Source organism: Peromyscus californicus, unplaced genomic scaffold (genome assembly GCF_007827085.1).
Source record: "Peromyscus californicus insignis strain IS unplaced genomic scaffold, ASM782708v3 Scaffold_8__1_contigs__length_139910024, whole genome shotgun sequence".
Classification (NCBI taxonomy): domain Eukaryota; kingdom Metazoa; phylum Chordata; class Mammalia; order Rodentia; family Cricetidae; genus Peromyscus; species Peromyscus californicus.
Genome location: NW_026294606.1, coordinates 80428076 through 80448200, shown reverse-complemented (window position 1 = coordinate 80448200; position 20125 = coordinate 80428076). Strand labels below are relative to the sequence as shown.

General features: G+C 43.2%; 1 protein-coding gene across 1 annotated transcript; it reads left to right on the top strand.

Annotated features, from left to right (window-relative positions):
- Positions 1 to 5991: 5991 nt before the first annotated feature.
- LOC128104547 (60S ribosomal protein L36-like) lies at positions 5992 to 6324 on the top strand. Its single transcript, XM_052729497.1, has one exon. The coding sequence runs from the start codon at positions 5992 to 5994 to the stop codon at positions 6322 to 6324; it is 333 nt and encodes a 110-aa protein (XP_052585457.1).
- The last annotated feature ends 13801 nt before the right edge of the window (positions 6325 to 20125 follow it).

Genomic DNA, 20125 nt, shown 5'->3' with positions numbered 1-20125 from the left:
GTTTCATTTTTATTTTAAGACTGAAATCTAAAGTCACTGTCAAGTGGTTCTTTCAAAATAGTGAGTTTAATGTTTGTAAAAATAAATATTAATACTTGTGTGGTTCTGAGTTGTGTAAAAAAGAAGATGATCAGGTTATAGGAGCAAGGCAGTAAGCAACCTTCCTCCACAGCTTCTGTTTCAGTTTTTGCCTCCGGGTTCCTGCCTTGAGTCCCTGTCCTTATTACTCTTAGTGATGGAGTGTGACCCGAGAGTTGTAAATGGAAATACACCCTTTCCTTCCTGTTACTTTTAGTCATGTTGTTTTATTATAGCACTGGAAACCTTAACTAAGACAGAAATTGGTGCTAGGAAAATGGAGCATTGCTGTGGCATACATGACCATGTTGTTTCAGGGAGGATTATGGAAGAACTTTGGAACTTTGGGCTGGAAAAGCCAATCAGTATTCAGGACTTACTGAGCTGTTGTGGGAACTTAGAAAATAAACCCAAGAGCAGCACAGATGATGGAGGTGTGACCTTCAAAGTTTCAGAGAGAAGTTTGAGAGTCCTTTAAAGACTCTATCAAGGCCATTGGATATTTTGAATTAAAAAAATCTGTGCATTTGGTCTACTGGGACTGAACCACCAGCTATGATTAACAAGTAATCATAAATACTAAAATGAAACCTTTGCTTTGCTGGGACAATGGATGCTGGTTTCCTGGAGCTGAGACATCAGCTGTGACCAAGAAGAGACCAACATCATTGAGTTGAAATCTTATGGGAAGTATTTCCTTGTGGTCAGCCCACAGAAGCTATGGGGACAAAGCTGTATGCTGTACTGGCAGGTTGACCTGGTAATGTGACAGAATCTTCTAAGTGGTACTGACTTTGAAGACATGAAGGAGTAATGGGGAGTAGGTAAGGCTTGGCACCATGTGACAGGACTGTAGTCCCTAAAGAGAGGCAAGGAGAAGCCTTTAGTGAAGGTGCACTCTCAGTTCCAGTAGAAGCCTTGGGATTGAAGGGGTCATTGGAGAGAATTGAGGGTTGGTGCCATGTGGCAGGGACAGAGTATCCAGAGAGCCCAGGAGAGGCTCCTGGTGAAGGTGCAATCCAGTTGCAGTGGAGACCATTTTGGAGATGTCAGTACCATGGGGAATGACCAACCACCAAAGACAGCAGCAGCTTTGGAATGAGGCTTGCCTGAGTCTTGTGTGCTGTGGCAGGCCCTCTGGAGCCTTGAAGACGGTGAGTAGCATAAATCTGACACTGGGACTTTGGTTTTGCACTCATCTGAAGGTGACCCTGTTTCTTCCCTCTTAGAGCAAGAAAACTTAATTATTTTTTATTTTACAGAAGCCCATAGTTAAGAGACATTGGGTATTGTAGAGAAGCTTTGAACTTTGAAGAAGACCTGGTGTTTTAAAGAGCCCAAACATTTAAAGAGTGTTTAATTTTTTAATGGCTGCGAGTTTTAAAAATTGGAGTGTTTTATAATGCCATATGCATATTAACATGACATTTTGGGGAAAGGCTATGGCTTAATGGTTATGTGTCTGCGTGTCAAATTGACAAGGGCTCAATTGTCTTTTGGATTTTATTTTGTTTTGTTGTCAACTTGCTGGGAAGAGGAACCTCAGCTGAGAATATGCCTCTGTAGGGTATTTTCTTGATTAATGATTTATATGGGCAGACCCAGCACACAGGAGTGGTGTCACCCTTGGGCAGCTGGTCCTGAGTTGTGTAAGAAAGCAAGGTGAGCAAGCTGTAAGAGCAAGCTGGTAAGCAGCATTCCTCCATGGTTTCTGCCTCAGTCCTTGTCTCTAGGTTCCTGCCTGACTTCTACTAGTGATGGAGTTTGACTTGAGAGTTGTAAGCTGAAGACAACTCTTTCTCCCCAAGTTGCTTTTGGTCGTGATGTTTTCTCACCTAGAAACCTAAGACAAACTCAATATCCATTGGATTCTTATTTCTTTGCTTTACAACCTACCATAGCACCTCACACATAAAAAAAAAGACAGTAGAAAAACATTGCTAGAGACATTTACTAACATACGTTTTAAAGACTTATTTTTTAATTGTGTGTATCTGTGGGGCAGAGATGGTATATGCACTTCTTTCAGGTGCCTCAGAGGCTAGGAGAGGCTGTATAGTCCCTTAGAGTTGAAGTTACGAGTGAATGTGAGCTGCCTGCTGTGGGTTCTGGGAGTCACAAGAGCAAACGCTCTTAACTGCTGAGCCTCTCTCCCGCACAACTGTGGATTTAAGCACCAGACTTGCATGAACAGAGGAGTTGTGTGCCATGGCAAAGAAGACCTTTCCCAGCTAAAGGGTCGGGATCTTTGTGAGTACTTGGGACTGTGTTTTCATGGTGCCTCTTCTGTGGTGGAGGGTCATTGTTTGTTCTTAAGTGTCTACACCCGCTCTTCTCTAAGACGTCTTCCATTCTCCCCTGCTCCCAGAGTCTCGGTTCCTCTCTTTATGCTTGGCTGTCATGAGCTACTTTTTTTTCTGACTTTTAATTTTGGTCTAGGGAAGCAAAGGCTTACTCGAGTGGTCCCAAGAGCCCGGTTCCTCTTCTGTTCTGAAGCTACATGGCATATTGACAAGTGAGGAGGGCCAGGACCCACAGAACCAGTGACAGACACTGATGAAGTTGTCTGAATTGCCCTGCAGGGGCCAGCCTCAGGTCCAAACAGGTCTTGTTAGATGTGTGGATATTCAGGGCCGCTTTCTAGAAGCATTTGTCTAATTACCATGCAGACAGATGTGAGCCGGTTTTCCCCGGCCCTGAAGTCAGGGTCCTGAGATCACAGACCCGTGCCTCGCGCAGGCAGACATCTTTTATTAATGGTAACATCGAAATCTTGGCACAGCTTTGGCAGCTTGGTTTGCGCAGAATTATTAGACTCTTTTCAGTTCTCCGGAAAAGTAAGACGGATGGCTGGTATTTTAAAAAAGTTGTGCGGGGCTGGTGAGATTTCTCAGTTAATAAAGTGCTTACCTTGCATGCACAAAGACCTGAGTTGTATCCTCAGAACTCACATAAAAACAACCACAACAAAACAAACCAACAAACAAAAAAACCAAATGGCAAGCAAACAGATGTGATGGATGCATCATCGTCATCCCAGTGCTGGGGGCGGGGGCAGACAGGTAGATCCCTGGGCTTGCTGACCAGCCCTGTTAAATTAGCGAGCTTCAGTGAGAAATCCTCACTGAAAAACCAAGGCAGAGAGCCAATGAGGAAGACACTCAGCATTGACCTCTGGCCTCCACAGGCACGTGCACCAGCATACACATGCATGCACACCTATCTAAACACATAAACACACACACACACACACACACACACACACACACACACACACACACACCCCTCACATACATAGATACACAAACTCACACAGAGAGAAAGAGGGAGAAAATGAGGGGGAGAGAGAGGAAGGGAGGGAGGGGAAAGGAAAGTAAGAGAGGACACAGGGAGAAGGAGAGAAGGCTCCCGTGGCAGAGAACAGAGGTCTAGTGCCAACATCCACGTGAGTAAGACATGAGACGAGAACTCCTGTTCTGGTTATGCCCTCTGCTGACAGCAGCCCTGGCCACCAGGGGATGACAATTTGTGAGAACCTGAGCCAGGACAATTAGCAACTTGCTTCCAAGTTCATGACTCACAAAAAGCAAGTACGACACTACACACCTGTCCTGATAAAATTTCTAGGCTCAGGATAATGTGCTTCACTTCAGTAGACAATACCTATGGGATGAAGTGTGGTCAGGAAACTTACTTATGACTCTAATAGTCCAAAATCGATTAAATATAGCAAACAAAGGAGGAAAGATTGAAGAGAAAGGAAGCTATCCATGACATACTGAAACGTGGCTGAAGATGGAATGATGGAAAAGGAATCTGGCTCACATTTAAATGCTGTCAAAAGACCTTGGAACCTAGTACCATTCACGTCGTGTGAATCATCTGCTCTTGTTAGTACACAATATTTTACATTTTAAAGGCTCACTTTCTTTGCAAAGGCTGCTGATATTCGTGTCCTTAGGTGAGGTCACACATTTGTTCGGTTTTGCATCTCAGGAGCCTGTGAGTCAGCTAGACCCCTCCTGTCAGCAGTCTCCTTCCTCTGCTAACTGAGCACCAAGTGTGGTCTAGTTCGCACAGCAGCGTATTTTAAAGCGCTCTCCAGTGCCCACAGCTGGCACCACTTTACTGCCAACACCCATCATTTACAACATAGAATCTACACCCCCTTTGTCTGTACATTAGATATCTTTGTGGTTATTTTTAAATAAGACCAAGAAAGCATCAGAATCAACAATTAAAGAATAATTTCTGACTTCCAATTTAACAATGTGCTTGAACAGAGGGCACAGATGAAAACTGAAACCATTGAGTAGCAGTTTGGGGGAAAGAAGACACTGGCAAGGTCTTAAGTGTTATTTATTAGGTGCTTATTAATTTTAATGTATACATACCTTTATAAGTCATATGTAGTAGGCATTGGATTAGCCAGGCAGTTAAGCGTGGACACTGTGGAGGAGACCAGTGCTGTTTGTCTCCTGGTGTGATGTAATTAGACGTATACAACAGCAACTGTGCAGCGTTTTACCGAAAGTAATTAAGTTAAATATAATCACAAGGAAATCTTCAGAAAAATCTGTAACGTGGGATATTGTACAAGAAGTAGGGCTGGAGGGACTGGAGAGACGGCTCAGTGGGTACAGTACCTGCTGTGCAAACACGAGGACCTCAACACAGATCTCCAGCACTGTACTTATGTTTAAAGCCAGACTTGCTGGTGCCATGTACCTGCAATCCCAGGAGTGGGAAATGGAGACAGAAGAACCCTCTCAGTTTGTCTGACCATCTGTGATAACTGAAATGGTGAGCTCAGGTTCAGTGAAAGACCTTGTCTCCAACAAATGATGAAGTGGAGACACTACATGAAAATATCACTCTGTCCTCCATGTGCCCTTCTGTAATGTACACCAAAATAGGCACACACAGTATACACACACACACACACACACACACACACACACACACACACACACACAAATACAGCAACATGCAAAATTAAGACAAAAATTTAAAAGGAAAAGGAGAGGGAGGGGGAGAGAGAGAGAGAGAGAGAGAGAGAGAGAGAGAGAGAGAGAGAGAGAGAGAGAGAGAGAGAAAGCATACTTGGGCTTCCAAGCAAGGTCAATGCCAGAGCTAGAATAAGCAGCTTGATTAGGACTTGGATCACAGGAATAGAAAGCACAAAAGCTCTTAGAGGAAAACTGGAGGATCTTAAGCATAGACACAATATAGGACACAATTAATGTAGGTGGTTTTGGCTAGAATAATATTGTTGTTTATTATGTTGAGTAGTGTTCTCGTCACATAGAATACACACTAAAATGTTTAGGGTGATGGGTTCTGATGTCTTTTCAAATGGGCATGTCAAGAGAAGAGGGAAGCGACTGTAGAGCATCTGTAACCCACCAGAGCTCACAGACACTCAATTCATAATTCTTTTCCTTTTCCCACAGACTCAATAATCTTCAACACTAAGAAGCCTATACTATACATGCAGAATGCACACAATTACATGATACCAATTTGGAAAACAGATGCCAGCAATTTGAAGGAAAATATGTAGATGGTGGGAATGGCCTGTGTCACAAATCACAAATGCATTTCACGGGCAGGGGTTGTAGAATCACAGACAATTTTTTTTTAAGTGGGATCTCACTATGTATGCTGCTGTGACTGACTTCAGTCTTCTGGCCAGTCTCCCAAGCAGTCAGGACCACACCCCCTGGCTATCATCAACTCCTAATCAGATTAGGAGGTGACACCATGTAGAGCTACTGTAACCAATTAGTCCTGTTTATGTCTTCACATATATGTGTGCATTCAAAGACTGCCAACTCATACTGAAAGGGATTTTAGTAGATAAAAATTAGCATCAAAGCTTCCTGTCGTGGCTGCCATTGGGTAACAGCAGCCATGGCCCTGCACTACCCCATGGCTGCAGGCCTCAACAAGGGCCACAAGGTGACGAAGAATGTCAGCAAGCCGGGATATAGTCAGTGCCACAGGCGCCTCACCAAGCACACCAAATTCGTGCGGGACATGATCCAGGAGGTGTGCGGCTTCATACCCCATGAGCTGCACGCCATGGAGCTGCTGAAGGTGTCCAAGGACAAGCCCGTGCTCAAGTTCATTAAGAAGAGGGTGGGCACGCACATCCATGCCAAGAGGAAGCAGGAGGAGCTGAGCAACGTGCTGGCCGCCATGAGGAAGGCGGTGGCCAAGAAGGACAGATGCCCCCCCCAATAAATGTTGCTACTGCGGAAAAAAATAGCATAAAAGGACAGGAAAGCACTTCAATATTTAGTTCACAGGCTTTTTTTCCTTAGTAATGCACAACGGTAATACACATTTCGTTAAATAACAGTAATATACAGTTTTTTAAAATAATGTTGGTGTTCAAAGTGAACTAATAAATACCATACAATAATGGAGAATGATCTTATGTAAATGGAATTGGTGATATTTGCAAAATACATCAATGACATCAGTTGTCAAGTGTGATCAGATTATATGTGGCATTTCATTGTGGTTCTGATGTGAATGGTTTTTTTTTTTTTTGGTTTTTCGAGACAGGGTTTCTCTGTGTAGCTTTGGAGCCTGTCCTGGAACTCACCCTGTAGCCCAGGCTGGCCTCAAACTCACAGAGATCTGCCTGGCTCTGCCTCCCGAGTGCTGGGATTAAAGGCGTGCGCCACCACCGCCCGGCCCCTGATGTGAATGTTAGCGATGGTGGTGTTGGGTGTCTTTTCATATAGCTGTGGACCCTCTGAAGGTTTTCTTTTGAGAAATATCTGCTTCAGACCTCATAACAGTTTTTACAATGTTTAATTTTTAATTAAATTAAACATTTAATTTTATTTGTGTGTGTGTGTGTGTGTGTGTGTGTGTGTGTGTGTGTGTGTGTGCGTGTGTGTGTGCTGTGGGTATGTGCATATGAGTACAGTGCATGGGTGGGGGCAGAAGAAGGTGTCTGAGTCCCTGGAGTTGAAGTTGCAGGTGGTTGTGAACCGCCCAACAAAGGCTCTTGAAACACAGCTTGGGTCCCCTGGAAGAGCAACAGGTACTCTAACCTCATAACCATCTCTCCAGCCTCTTAACAAATTTTTTAAAAATTTAAGAAATTTTGACTCCTAGGGTTTTGGGTTTCTTGGGAATTTTAGATATTATCCCCTTTCATGGCTTCAGTTGTCAACTTGAACTGTCTTGGAAGAGGGAACCTCAACTGAGGAATTGCCTCCATTGGACTGGCCTGTGGGAATGTAGGTGGGGCATCTTCTTAACTGCTGATTAATGTAGGAAGACCCAGATCATTGTGGCTGGCACCATGCCAGGATGGGTGTGTCCTGGGTTATATACATTTCTCCACTGTCTTTGCTTCTGTTCCTGCCTTCAGATTCTGCCTTGAGTTCCTACCCTGACTTTCCTTGATGATGGAATGTAACCTACAAGCCAAGTAGACCCTTTCCTTCCGAGCCGGGTTTGGTCAGTGTTTTATCACAACAATAAAGAGGCAAATTAGGACATACCCCATTCTGATATATGGTTGACAAACATTTTTTTTTCCCATTCCATACTACTTGCAGTCTCACTCAGCTGTCCAGCCTTGAAGAGACATTTTCATCCGCGTCCAGTTCCTTAATGCATTATTCATACTAGTCAATGCAAGGGAACACCTTAACGTCTGTCCATCAACAATGTGATAGAGTCAAGAAAGCATGGCATGGAGCTGGGGAAGTGGTTCAGTCAGAAAAGAGCCTTCTGCACAATATGAGGACCCGAGTTTCATCCCCAGAAGCCATGTAAAAAACTGACCATGGTGGCATGTGTTTCTAATCTCAGCACAGGAAAGGCAGAAGCCAGAGGTTCCCCTGGGCTCACTAGCCTTACAGAATAGACTAATTCACAAGTGCTAGGCTAGTAACGATCACTGTTTCAAGAAACAAGATGTGGGACTGTAAACCTGTTCAAAAAGTCCCAGCTGGAGGAGGTCATAGACCCCAGGAAGGAACTCGCTACTGTTATTTATCTAAACTGACACGACACCAAACTGTAATTTCAGTAGTTATGCTTGTGCCTATGGACAAATGTTACTCTCATTCTTAATCAGAGAAGGTTCTCTTCAGTGAAAGGCAGTGGATGCAGACTTGAGGTTATTCATAGTACTTAGAATAAATGATAGTCTGGTGCTCAGAGTGCTAAGGTTTAGGGATATTTAAACTACTCCATCTAAGGTGGGGAAAGCAGAGAGAAAAGAATGCAAGAACCCAAATATAAGGAGAAAATGCTAGACTCAGAATGTCACACAGCCACAGCAAACATGGTCTTACAGCAGCTGTAAGATCTGCTCTGATGGTCCTGCCCAAGATTGGGCCTGTCAACAGGCTATCATGGACTGACAGGCACTCATGAGGCCCTCCTCCTCCCCACTAAACTATTAGCCACTAATGGATTCTGGAGGAGGATAGTCGTCGCCTTTAGCTGGGCACCCAACAGTGAGCAGGCTCCAGGGGATAGTTCCAAACCTGCGGTCACACAGATATTCCTGACTAAAGTCAGTGGGTCACAAACAAGGCAAAAAGGCAAGAACTCGAGAAAGGGACCAGTAGGGATGTGGGGGCGGGGCAGTGAGGGGAAGATCAGAGTTGGCAGGGGAATGAGATTAAACAGAATATCCTATATACAGGCATGAAACTGTCAAAGAACAAGTGCAGTCAATATGAAAGAAAAAGAGAAAGTAGATGGCTCCTGAGGAATGGCACCCAAGATTGAGTTCTAACCCCTATATGCACCAACACCTACACCCGCACCTGCATGCACATGAACATGCCCACACATGCACGTGTTTTTTTAAGGAAAAGAAAACACGACAGAATGGAACTTTTTCCCCCAACTCTGAAAAGAGAGAAAATTGTCTATTTGGAAAAACATGACTGGGCTGAGTGAAATAAGCCAGTCACAGAAAGACAAATGCTATATGAACATAGTTACATGTGAAACATTAAAAAAATAAATTAATTAAAACAGAGTCTTAACTGCAGAGCTAGAATCAGCATTCACCAGGACCTGAGGTGTGGGGGGAGCTGTAGGTCAAATCATCCAAGGGGGTAAGTTACATCTAAGGGACAAGTTCTAGAGATTCAGTGTGCAAGTTAGTGACTTGAGTTAAAAAGACTGTCTCACACAGCTGAAATGTGGTAAGAGGGTCTCATATGTCCTCATGCATGAATGCAAAGAATTTAACCATAGGACAATATGAGTGTGTTAGACAGCTTGATTGTGGATCCCATTCACAGAGTCCACATACATACACATGTTGCACCCCTTTGTATGCAATTAAAAATACCACGATAAGCCAAACAAAAAGGATAATAAAAATGTTTAAGAGGAAAATTTCTAGTCAACAAAATGTTCCAATGATATATGTGAACAACTGAAGTTTTTGTTAGTAGTTTCAAAGCACAGCTGGACAAACATTTTCATTGCTGGGCACATGCCTGTCTGCCGCACACTCTCCTCTTCCACACGTTAGAGCCTGCAGACCTCCACATTTGCCTTTCCTTGTCTCCCAAGTCTTACTGTATTTTCTTCTTTCTCTGGCAGAGTTCCCATAATTTTAATCCCAGTTATCTGTATTTTTATCACAGGTAAATATACATCCATGTGTAAATGTACAAATTTATATAAATGATGTTTTCTTTTTTTCCTTTGGCTCGGCCAGTGCACTGTCATTCTGTGTAGCTAATGTGCACTCTTCTGTCTCCAAGGAGTTATTGATTTGGTTGTGACTGGACCTTTCCCAATGCCAGTCAGATTGAAAAATGCTATTTTTATTCAGATTAAAGAATCCGGGATTCAACAAGTCAATAGCATATGGAGGATGTCAGGTCCACTCCTCCCCAGCACAGTGTTTTCAGAGACCCTGGGGTATGGGGCAGACGCGTATGGATTATTCAGGCCTGACTGCGCAGCTCTCCATCTTAATTTCACTTTGCGTTAATAGCCATGTGGATGGTTTGGAGCAGAAAGTCAATCGAACTACAAAGGCCACACTGCATCATTGATTTCCAGAAGCAGCCATAGTGCTTTGCAAGAAATAAAATATTGATTAAAACAAACTAAAGCGATTTTTCTCTGCTTTCTTCATTTAGAGCTGTTTTATTTAACATTTGACTTTACTAGTTGGAGTTATGCAAAAATTATGAGAATATTTGAGACTAATTATCAGAGACTCATTTGATAGCTGTGTGTAAGAACCTATGAGACTTTTATTATTGTTTCAAGAGATGATTTTTCCTAAATACTCAGCATTTTACTGGTAGCCTGGACAGAAATCATTTCACTATTTGATATTAATTTGGCTCTGAGTCTTGGTGGAGGAGAGTGGGGTTGTGTTCAGGTTAAAAAAAAAAAAGTCACATGGAATCATTTACAAATGACAATTTTCTTGACAGGTTCAGAATGTAAGAAACTGGTCATTAACACTGTTTCCCATAACAGAGACGCACAGCTAGAAAATACACGGCCTTAACGTTAAATGGAAATGCTGAAAATAAGCAGGCATTACCAAAATAATTCCAAGTATTTCAGAGAAGTTGAACCAGGGTAAGGCACCCAAGTCACTTCAGAAATGATGGTTTCCTCTTGGCCCAATTAGGGAACCTGAAATGTGTTACATCGTGGTTCTTGGCACTCTAATTGCACATAAAACCCCCTTCCAAATCATAACGCGCCGTTTCTGTTTCTGCTGCAAACAAAAGACGAATTATTAAAATGGAGTGAGGTCTCGCGCAGCATTGGCGGCCAGCTTAGAGAGCAATCATTTAACACTTGCCCCTTGAAACTGAAGTTTACCTCTGCTCATTCTAACTCCACCTACCAGCAGCCGGCAGTGGTATTTTTTATTGTATTTTGTTTTAATGAGAGCAGCGAGATTTCATTACTACCCATTTAAACCAAATGGCTCTCCTCATCTGGTCTCTGACTGGGCAAATACAGGAAGACTCCTAGAGGATTCTCGAGGGTCATGATGCCCTCCAAGAGGAGCTGAACAGAGGCTCCTGTAGCCAAGGCTTCTGGACCCTAAAACTTCTTACCCATACTACTCAAGTTCACTGTCTTGAGGAGTCACTTGCTCGTTACTCTAAATTTACTTTTTAATAAAGACAGTTTTTGTGTCTCTTTTGTTGTTGCTCCTCTTAAGCGAGAAAGGGGGACAGATAAATTTACACTGTGGGAAATAAATTCTTGCTTATCTTTATTTAGGGCAAGGAAAGACACAACAACAGGACAGATTTATGGTGGTGTGTTTTAAACATTTCCCCAGTGGCTGTCCTGGAGGTGTGAGTACGGGTGATGCTCAGCTGTACAAAGAGCCCAGGGTTCAAGGCTACCCAGCTGACACTGCCTAAGCTGGACTAAAAGGTTTTCCCCTGACCCCAACCTTGCTCTGCAGCCACATACAAACAACCTCAGATGTAAGTAGCAAATGCCTGCATATACTACCATTTAATATGCAATTCTGTTCCCAAATAACCAAGATGAATGAGTGGTTTCTAGCTGAGGTCACTGAGGTTCACTGCTGCACAACTCCTCATCCTGTTTCAAATACATAGGGTCACTTCAAATTATGTAGCTGAGGATGACCCTAAACTCCCGATTCTCCTGCCCCCACCTTCCTATTGCTGGATTCCATTCATCTGCTACATCTAGCTTTCATGGTGCTGAGGATGCAACCAAGGACTTCCCACATCATGCTAGGCCAGCACTCTGCCTACTGAGCTACATAGCTAGCCCCTGGGTTGTTTTGAAGAACCAGTGTCTGGACTGTGGAGCCCGGGTAGGCATGTGCAGCCCCACACTTAGAAAGACCTCCACACTTGGTTTAGCTCTCTATTTCCCTTGTCTTGAAGTTCTTAAGGAATTTTGAACAAGGGAATTCCATTTTCATTTTGCAAAAACTGGGTAATTGTCCATGAGCCGGAGTTTAATTTTTCCCTGCTCGCCCTCCTGCTGAGCTGCGTGGCTCTTGTCTGGGTTATGGGGCTTAGCCCATTTTTACCTTTCTGTGCACTCCTTCGGCTCCATTTTCACGGTGTTTAGATTACTGCAGACGTGAACTTCCTGTGTCTCAGCGCTGGCCATGAATCAGGCTGGGAGCAGGGACCACGAGGCCCACAGGGGAGCTGCCTGCTTCCAGCTTTAGAATAACAAGCTTTTGACAGCTTCGTTTACATAAGTGTAGAATCGTGGCTCTATTCTACAGTGCATGGACATGTGACATCATGAGTGGAGATTTCATTTATTTGGATTTTTTTCCTTGCAATATAATTTCCAATAAATAAATCTCCCTCAGACAGGAAGATGTGGCATTTCATCACACTCACATTCTCCTCCTTGAGCATCCCCACTTACCACAGTTTCCACGAAAGGCTTGTGGGAACCAACAGAAGGCTCACAGAATTTACTAGACAAGAGTCAAGTCTTTATGTGTGTATTTTCCCCCAGACAGGGTTTCATGTATCCCAGGCTGGCCTTGAACTTGCTATGGTGTGGTGGAGGATGAACTTCAACTTCTCTTCCTCCTGCCTCTGCCTCCCACTGCTGGAATTACAGGTAAGTACCTGGTTTATGTGGTGCTGGGGACTGAACCCAGGGTTTTGTGCATGATATGTAAGCCAAGCTATCCACATAGCTAGCCTGTGTTAGTTTCTTTTTTATCTTTTCTCTCCTTTGTCCCTAAGGCCACAGAAACAGTGAGTAAGGTGTAACTGGAAGATTCGTGCCTCTTGGTGACTTTTGAAATTTCAGGATTGAGTGGAAATGTGAAGACAACAAGAAAGGACAGTGAAAGCAGGGAAAGGCTGCCATTTCCTTAGCACTGGTTGATATTTATATGAGGAGGATATTGAGGACCACGCACAATGGATGAAACTGTGCCAAAGTAAACACCATCCCTGCCTTGAGGTGCCTGTTGCCCGGGTCAGGGTCAAGAGTGCAGGGAAGGGAAGGAAGAAGTCTGTGGAGGGTAGTGTTGCCCTGGACAGCGCCGAGTCACGTGCCTCAGACAAGGGCTTTACATGAAAGTATCGACAGAAATTTCTGGAAACATTAGAAAGCAACTGTTAAACCCAAAAGCTAAGGGGGCTAACGAGTATGGGAAGCTGAACCATGAAGCAGGTTCATGTTGGGAGCTGGCATTTAAGTCACCTCTGCTTAAGAAGTGGAACATAACAGTGAAGACCTTCAGGTGAAGTTGTGAGGAGTTGTGAGCAGGGGACCCGAGTGACACTGATTACAGCTCTACAGGGTGGAGCCCATACAGGCAAGGGACAGGAAAGAATGGCTGTTTCCCATGGAAGACTCTGAAGGAATCTGCCTTCTTCTCAGATCTGAGACTTGCGATTCTGGGCAATGACAGCCACAGCCATCAGAATAAACCTTGACCTTTCGTCTACATAGCTATAGCTAAAGGTATATGATGGCCAGGCATGCCAAGAGTGGGGAGGGAAATAAAGATGTGGACAGAAAGATTAATCCTTATTGGACCCTGTGATGGTTTGAATGACAATGGTCCCCATAAGGTCACATATTAGAAGGTTTGGTCTCTGGTTGGTGGAACTATCTGAGAAAGATTAGGAGGTTTGGCCTTGTTGGAGGAGATATGTTGGAGAGATTTTTGAGGTTTCAAAAAACTAATGGGATTCCCAGTACATGTTCTCTCTGTCTCTGTCTCTCTCTGCATCTCTTATCTCTATCTCTATCATCTCCCTCTCCCCCAACCACTCTCTCTTCCTCTCTCTCTCCTCCGTCTCACAGTTGTTGAGTAAGATATGAGGCCTCAGCTGTTTCTTTGTTCTGCCATCATGGACTCTCACCTCCTGAAACTATAAACCAAATTAAACCCTTTCTTTTACAACTTGTTTTGATTTTTGGAGGAATGTGGAAGACTTTAGGACTTTGAACTAGGAAGGTGATTGAATGCTGTAATCAGAGCTTAATGGGCCATCCTAGTTAGAGCTTAGAAAACAGTGGCACTAAGACGTATGTAGACTGTGGAGGATCCAGCTCAAGATGTTTAAGAGGGGAACAATATCAGCCTCTGGGCTAAAGATAATTCTTATGGTGTTTGGGCAAAGAAGTGGCTGCTTTTTACCTTTGTTCTGAAATTTTTCCTGATGCTAAATTGAAAAGTAATGGGCTAATTTTCTTTGTGGAGGAAATTTCAAGGCAGCCTAACATTGACTCTCTTGTGTTGCTATTAGTAGGTCTTATGTAGGTCTACAATAAAAGAGCTAATGGGGACAAAAAAATTTATAAAATATATAATTTGAGGGTGGAAAAAAAGGTGCACCAAGAAATTTAACATTGGAGCCAAGGCTTGTGCTGAAAGAGTTGAGAAGATTAAAGAAAAGCCTGATGCAAAATGGAATAAAGGGAGGGATGACCTCAAGGCAAGACCTCACCCAGCTCAACTTCCAACTTGTGAAAAGAAAAGGTCTAAGAAATATTCTGCTCCTAAAAAGCAACAACAAATCAAAGCTGCCGTGAATGTGATTCCAGGTTTCCAGGGGTACACCCCAAGTTGATAGTCAAACTTGACATTGCCACCCATGTGGTGCTGCCTTAGGGTCATGAAGGGTACATAAGTAAAGGGGTTGGTGGAATCTTCCTGCACAGTTAAGGGGAGTTGCTGAGGCCAGGCATATGGCAGGGGACTTCCTACATGGAGACCATTGTGTGAGAGAGGTCATTGTGTGAAGCCATGAAAGGGAAGCCTGGATTATGTTGGAGACCTCAAGATGTTAGAGGTGCCAGAGTCATGGGATACCTGCTGAGGAGAGCTGAACACAGGGAGTAGAAACAGCCTAAGACAGAGAAATGCACTGCATTCAGCAACACTGGAGGAGCAGGAGCATCTCAGCTATGAGATTTGGAGTTTGCTTTTCCGGGGTTTGCATTTTGGTCTAGTATCCCCTTGCTATTATCAGATTCCTCCCTTTTGGAATAATAATGTGTATTCTGTGGGATTCTGTGTTGAAAGTATGTAATTTGCTTTTTATTTTGATTGTAACAGGGGGTTACAATTAAGAAATGGCCTTGAGTCATGAAGAGACTTTGCACTTTTAAACTATGTGGAGACTGTGAAAGACTATGGTGACTTTTGAAGTTGGACATAATCTTGCATTATGATATGGCCATGGGCTTATTGGGGTCAGGGAGTAAAATGTGGTGGTTTGGATAAGAACCCTACCTCCACCCGTCTAGCTCATATATTTGAATACTTGGTCCACAGTTGGTGGAACTGTTTGGGAAGGATTAGGAGGTGTGGCTTTGTTGGAGGAGGTGTGTCACTAAAGATGGGCTTTGAAGTTTCAAAGGACGCTCATGGTCCCCAGTGTTCCTTCTTTCTCTCTCTGCCTCATGGTTGTGAATGGAGACGTGAGTTCTCCCTTGTTCTCTATGCCATCGTGGACCATAAACTTTTGAAATGGTAAGTTAAGTACTTTCTTCTGTAGGTTGCCTTGGTCATGGTGTTTTATCAGAGCAATGTAAAAGTAACAAAGTCATCCCACTCACGCGTATCTCATTTCTTTGGAAATACAAATAACCGATGTCGAATTGCTCTCTCCTTTTCTCCCATCCACCTGTTGTTCTCTGCTTTCCCTCTGACTCTCAATTTAATTTAATTTTATTTTGATAGGCTGTCATGTAACCAAGGGTGGCCTCAAACCTACTACATGGCCAAGGATGACTTTGAACTTCTCATTCTGCCACCTCTACTTCTCAATGCCCAGTTCATAGACTCCTGGGGATCGTACTCATGACCTTGTTCATGCCGAGCAAGCTCTACCAACTCAGCTACATTCACATACCTACAAGATTTCTTGTGATGATGCAGAAAAATATAGTTAGCTAATGGTGGAAATGAATAAGAAAATATTTGTGGATGGATATCTGTCTCTGAGAGAAAATGGGAAATTAGCAGCAAGAACCATATGCTAAGCTCCAAGGGGAGCTGGGGACATGGCAGTTCCAGGTGGACCCTGAGAGACTCCTGCTTTCAATGAGAATCAATCTGTCTTAGTTAGGGTTTCTATTGCTGTGAAGATACACCATGACCGTGGAAACTCTTATATAGAAAAACATTTAATTGGGGCGGGGGCTTACAGTTTTAGAGGTTTAGTCCATTATCACCATGGTGGGGCATAGGGGCGGGTAGACAGACATGGTGCTGCAGTAGGCGCTGAGAGTTCTACATCTTGGTCCATAGGCAACAGGAAGTGAATTGAGACACTGGGCATGGCTTGAGCATATAGGAGATATTAAAGCCCTCCCCCACAGTGACACACTTCCTCCAACAAGACCACACCTATTCCAGCAAAACCACATCTCCTAATAGTGTCACTCCCCATGAGCTTATTGGGGCCAATTACACTCAAACTGCCACACAATCTCTGCGGCTTTTGGCCTCACAGTAAAGCTGGTCCAGCTCTGGGCTCTCTAGCCAATGAAAAGTAATCATATTCTCTTCTCAATTTTAACCAGATTTGTATCTTTTTAAAGTTCTAAATTCTAAATTCCTCTCTTTAGTTTTCTCTTTTATACAGTGTATGACAGCAGCACATGTAGATTCTGAGTAGTAGTGAGAACAAAAGATTCAAGTAAGTTCAGGGAGCAAAGAATTAAACTTCCATGAATACAGCCAAATAATTTTGTTATGTGGTGCTTTTATATATTTGCAAGAATTTTTTTTTTTTTTTTTTTTTTTTTTTGTTTTTGTTTTTTTTTTTTTTTGAGACAGGGTTTCTCTGTGTAGCTTTGCGCCTTTCCTGGAACTCACTTGGTAGCCCAGGCTGGCCTCGAACTCACAACGATCCGCCTGGCTCTGCCTCCCGAGTGCTGGGATTAAAGGCGTGCGCCACCACCGCCCGGCGCAAGAATTTTTATAATAAAGTTTATTAAGAATATTTTGGTGAGGGTACCATGTAGATGTAACTAACCGTCTTATTAAATAAGAAACACAGAGCTGATTCAGAGAAGAAAGCCAAGAGGTCAGAGCTAAGAGCCTTACCCTTCCTGCTTCAGCCGAGAGCTCTCCAAAAAGGGCCTACTTCCTGTGTGTATGTCTTTATATAGTCTAGCTGTTCTGCCTTCTCATTGGTTGTAAACCCAAACACGTGACTGCCTCATCACTGCCTGTATGTACAGCCCTCCAGGTCCTCTATGGTATTGAGATTAAAGGCGTGTGTCTCCAATGTTGGCTATATCCTTGAACACACAGAGATCTACCTAGCTCTGTCTACCAAGTGCTGGGATTAAAGGTGTACGCCACCACCGCCACGCTCTTGCTATGGCTCTAATAGCTCCGACCGTGTCAAAAGTTGACACGTGAAAAAGAAACAAAAGAAATATTCGTATACATGCTTCTTTTGTCTTTCTCCAACAAGCAATGTTGCATGTCCACTTTGCTGGTAAATTGCAAATCAGGTCTGCATATTGACCCAGAGACTCTGCCACCTGCAGGAATAATATTGACCTCATTGACTGACTTACTAGTCAATAACCTACATTAAAATTAAAGTGAGTCATGTTAAATAATTAATTTGCACATTTAAACAAAAACTGCAGTTTCTAACTAGAGTTTTAGGGCCCATTAAGTTTAAATATCTTCTAAAATGTTACAGTGAATGTCTAATAGCTCTTGCTGCAATTAGATCTGAACAATAAGTCCTTCAGCAAGAGAATAGGTCAACATCAGATGGTGAGGACAGCTGCTACATGAAGCAATATGAATGTATAGGTGTATGCGTCATTTCTTCCAAGCAGACTAGAATTCCCCAGCGGCAGGTAGAGACACTGTAGATCCTTCCCAAACTCAGCTTAGGAAACAGTCCTCATGCATCTCACCACCAGTGAGAAAACGATTCTTCAGTGTGGGATACTGTGGGCAGAATATGCAAATAAGAAGAAAATAAACAACCACCTCCAAATTTTTGTTTTCCTGGAAAGAGACAATCACAGTCTCATTGTAACAAAGCAGGGGGTGCTGGGAGACTGGCTAGTTTGAGCCAGAAGAGTTGGGAAATGATTTTCTTGGGAGATATAAAACCCAGACAAGTCCCAAAGGATAAGCAAGAATAGCCAGATGACTGAGTGGAATGACATGAAACCACAGATGCATCCAGCCAGCCTGCAAGCAGGAACCTGACCTTGCCTCGAGGGGCTTCCTTCTGTCATGCTCAGCCTCATGAAAACATTTTCTGAAAAATATTAACGGGATACAACTGTTGAGGACATAGTTCATATAATAGGTGTTGCAAGAAAATTAAAGAAATTTAAAGCATGAGCAGAGCTGATGAGGACTTTCAGGTCTGTAGTGCTTCTAAGAGAGCAGAGCCCTAAGCAGATGTGGAACTCACACACCAAGGTTTTGAAGACGATATTTGCTTTGAAAACAAGTATAAACAAACCAATGAAGGCAGTTCTGAAAGGAACAGAACAGGACACAAGGGTGCTTGTCATTCTCCCTGCAGAAAATGTAGCACTATCTATTTTTACTTATTTATTTCATCAGTAGTAGATGAGTTCTGTACAATTGCTAAGGTCAGAGTGTGAGACACACTCTGGCTTCTAACTCTGCTGCCAGGGAATGCTGACAGAGTTCCTCCTGGTAGACACAGTGCTGAAAGCTTTACATGTAAACAAGTTGCATTATCTAAACACACACACACATACACACACACACACACACACACACACACACACACACACACACGCACACAGGGTGGGGTAGGCGACAGAGAACAGTATGCTCTCAGTCAGGTGAGTCTTAGGAAACTTCTCTATGAAGGTGGCATTTTAGCTACATTATAAATATGCTATAAATACACTATAAATAAGAAAGAGGGCAGACATTACATTTGGAGAGTAAGTGGATGTTAGAAGCCATAGCACTTTGTGCCTTCATTGTGATGAGGAAAAAGATGATGGATATGAAAACAGTTTTTCCTGACAATAATTTCCTGGTAGCAGGACAGCTTAAAGCATTTCACATGAATTATTATCTTAAATACCCACACAGTCTTTGTGAAGTACATAGTGTGTATGTATGTGCTTTCGATTGCTGTGTACCCCAAAACTCAGTGGTTTAAAACAATGCCATTATTTAGCTCATGATGCTATGTGGGTTAGTAATTCAATCTGGATACATCTATGGCTCATCTGGGCCCCCTGGGGAGTCTGTGGTCAGCTGCTGGCCAGGGGCTGATGGTCCAGAATGGCCTCAGCTGCGCTGGCTCCACATGGTGTCCCAGCCGCAACATTCCGGGGTAAATGTCTTCAGTGGACAGTTTTCTAGAAGGAGGGGGAAGCTCATCAGATTCTTGCAGCCTGGATTGGGAACTCACACACAACCATTTATGGAGTTTTTCTGGTTACAGGACAGTCAGATTCGTGGGAGCAGTAACAGTGTCTAGTCACGTGATAACAGAGCATAGTCTCAGAGTATGAGTACTGGACTCAGTTTTAAATTTTTTGATAGTACTACTTTTTCAACTTTATAGGTGAGAAACTGAGGTTTGGCCTGAGAGAGAATCTAACAAGTGAGAGGTGATCTAGGCTTCAAGCTGTGTGACAGCAAAGCCTGAGTTCATGCCTCTGTGCTTCTCCTTAGTAAGAGAGTTCTTTCATTGTCTTGGTTAATTTTGTGCACTTGATACAACCTAGAGTTATCTGGGAAGGTTCCCTCAGTGAGAACATGCCTCTGTTTCAGTTCCTTCAAGGTGAAATAAACCCATTCTACTCCACGTTGTTTGGGCCATGGTGTTCATCACAGCAACAGAAAGCAAATTATGATGTTCATCTTTGAATAAATGCTGCTACATTCAGGCAAATCATCTGAGATTTTTTTGCTATGAAATAATGCTTGCCCAGCCCTTCTGGTTTCTGTAACAATAGTTTTGAAGTTCTCATTCGTGATACATTATCAATTGTCTGATTGTCAGCTGTCTAATCACAAGGACAAAATTTTACCTGGCATGTAGAGTCA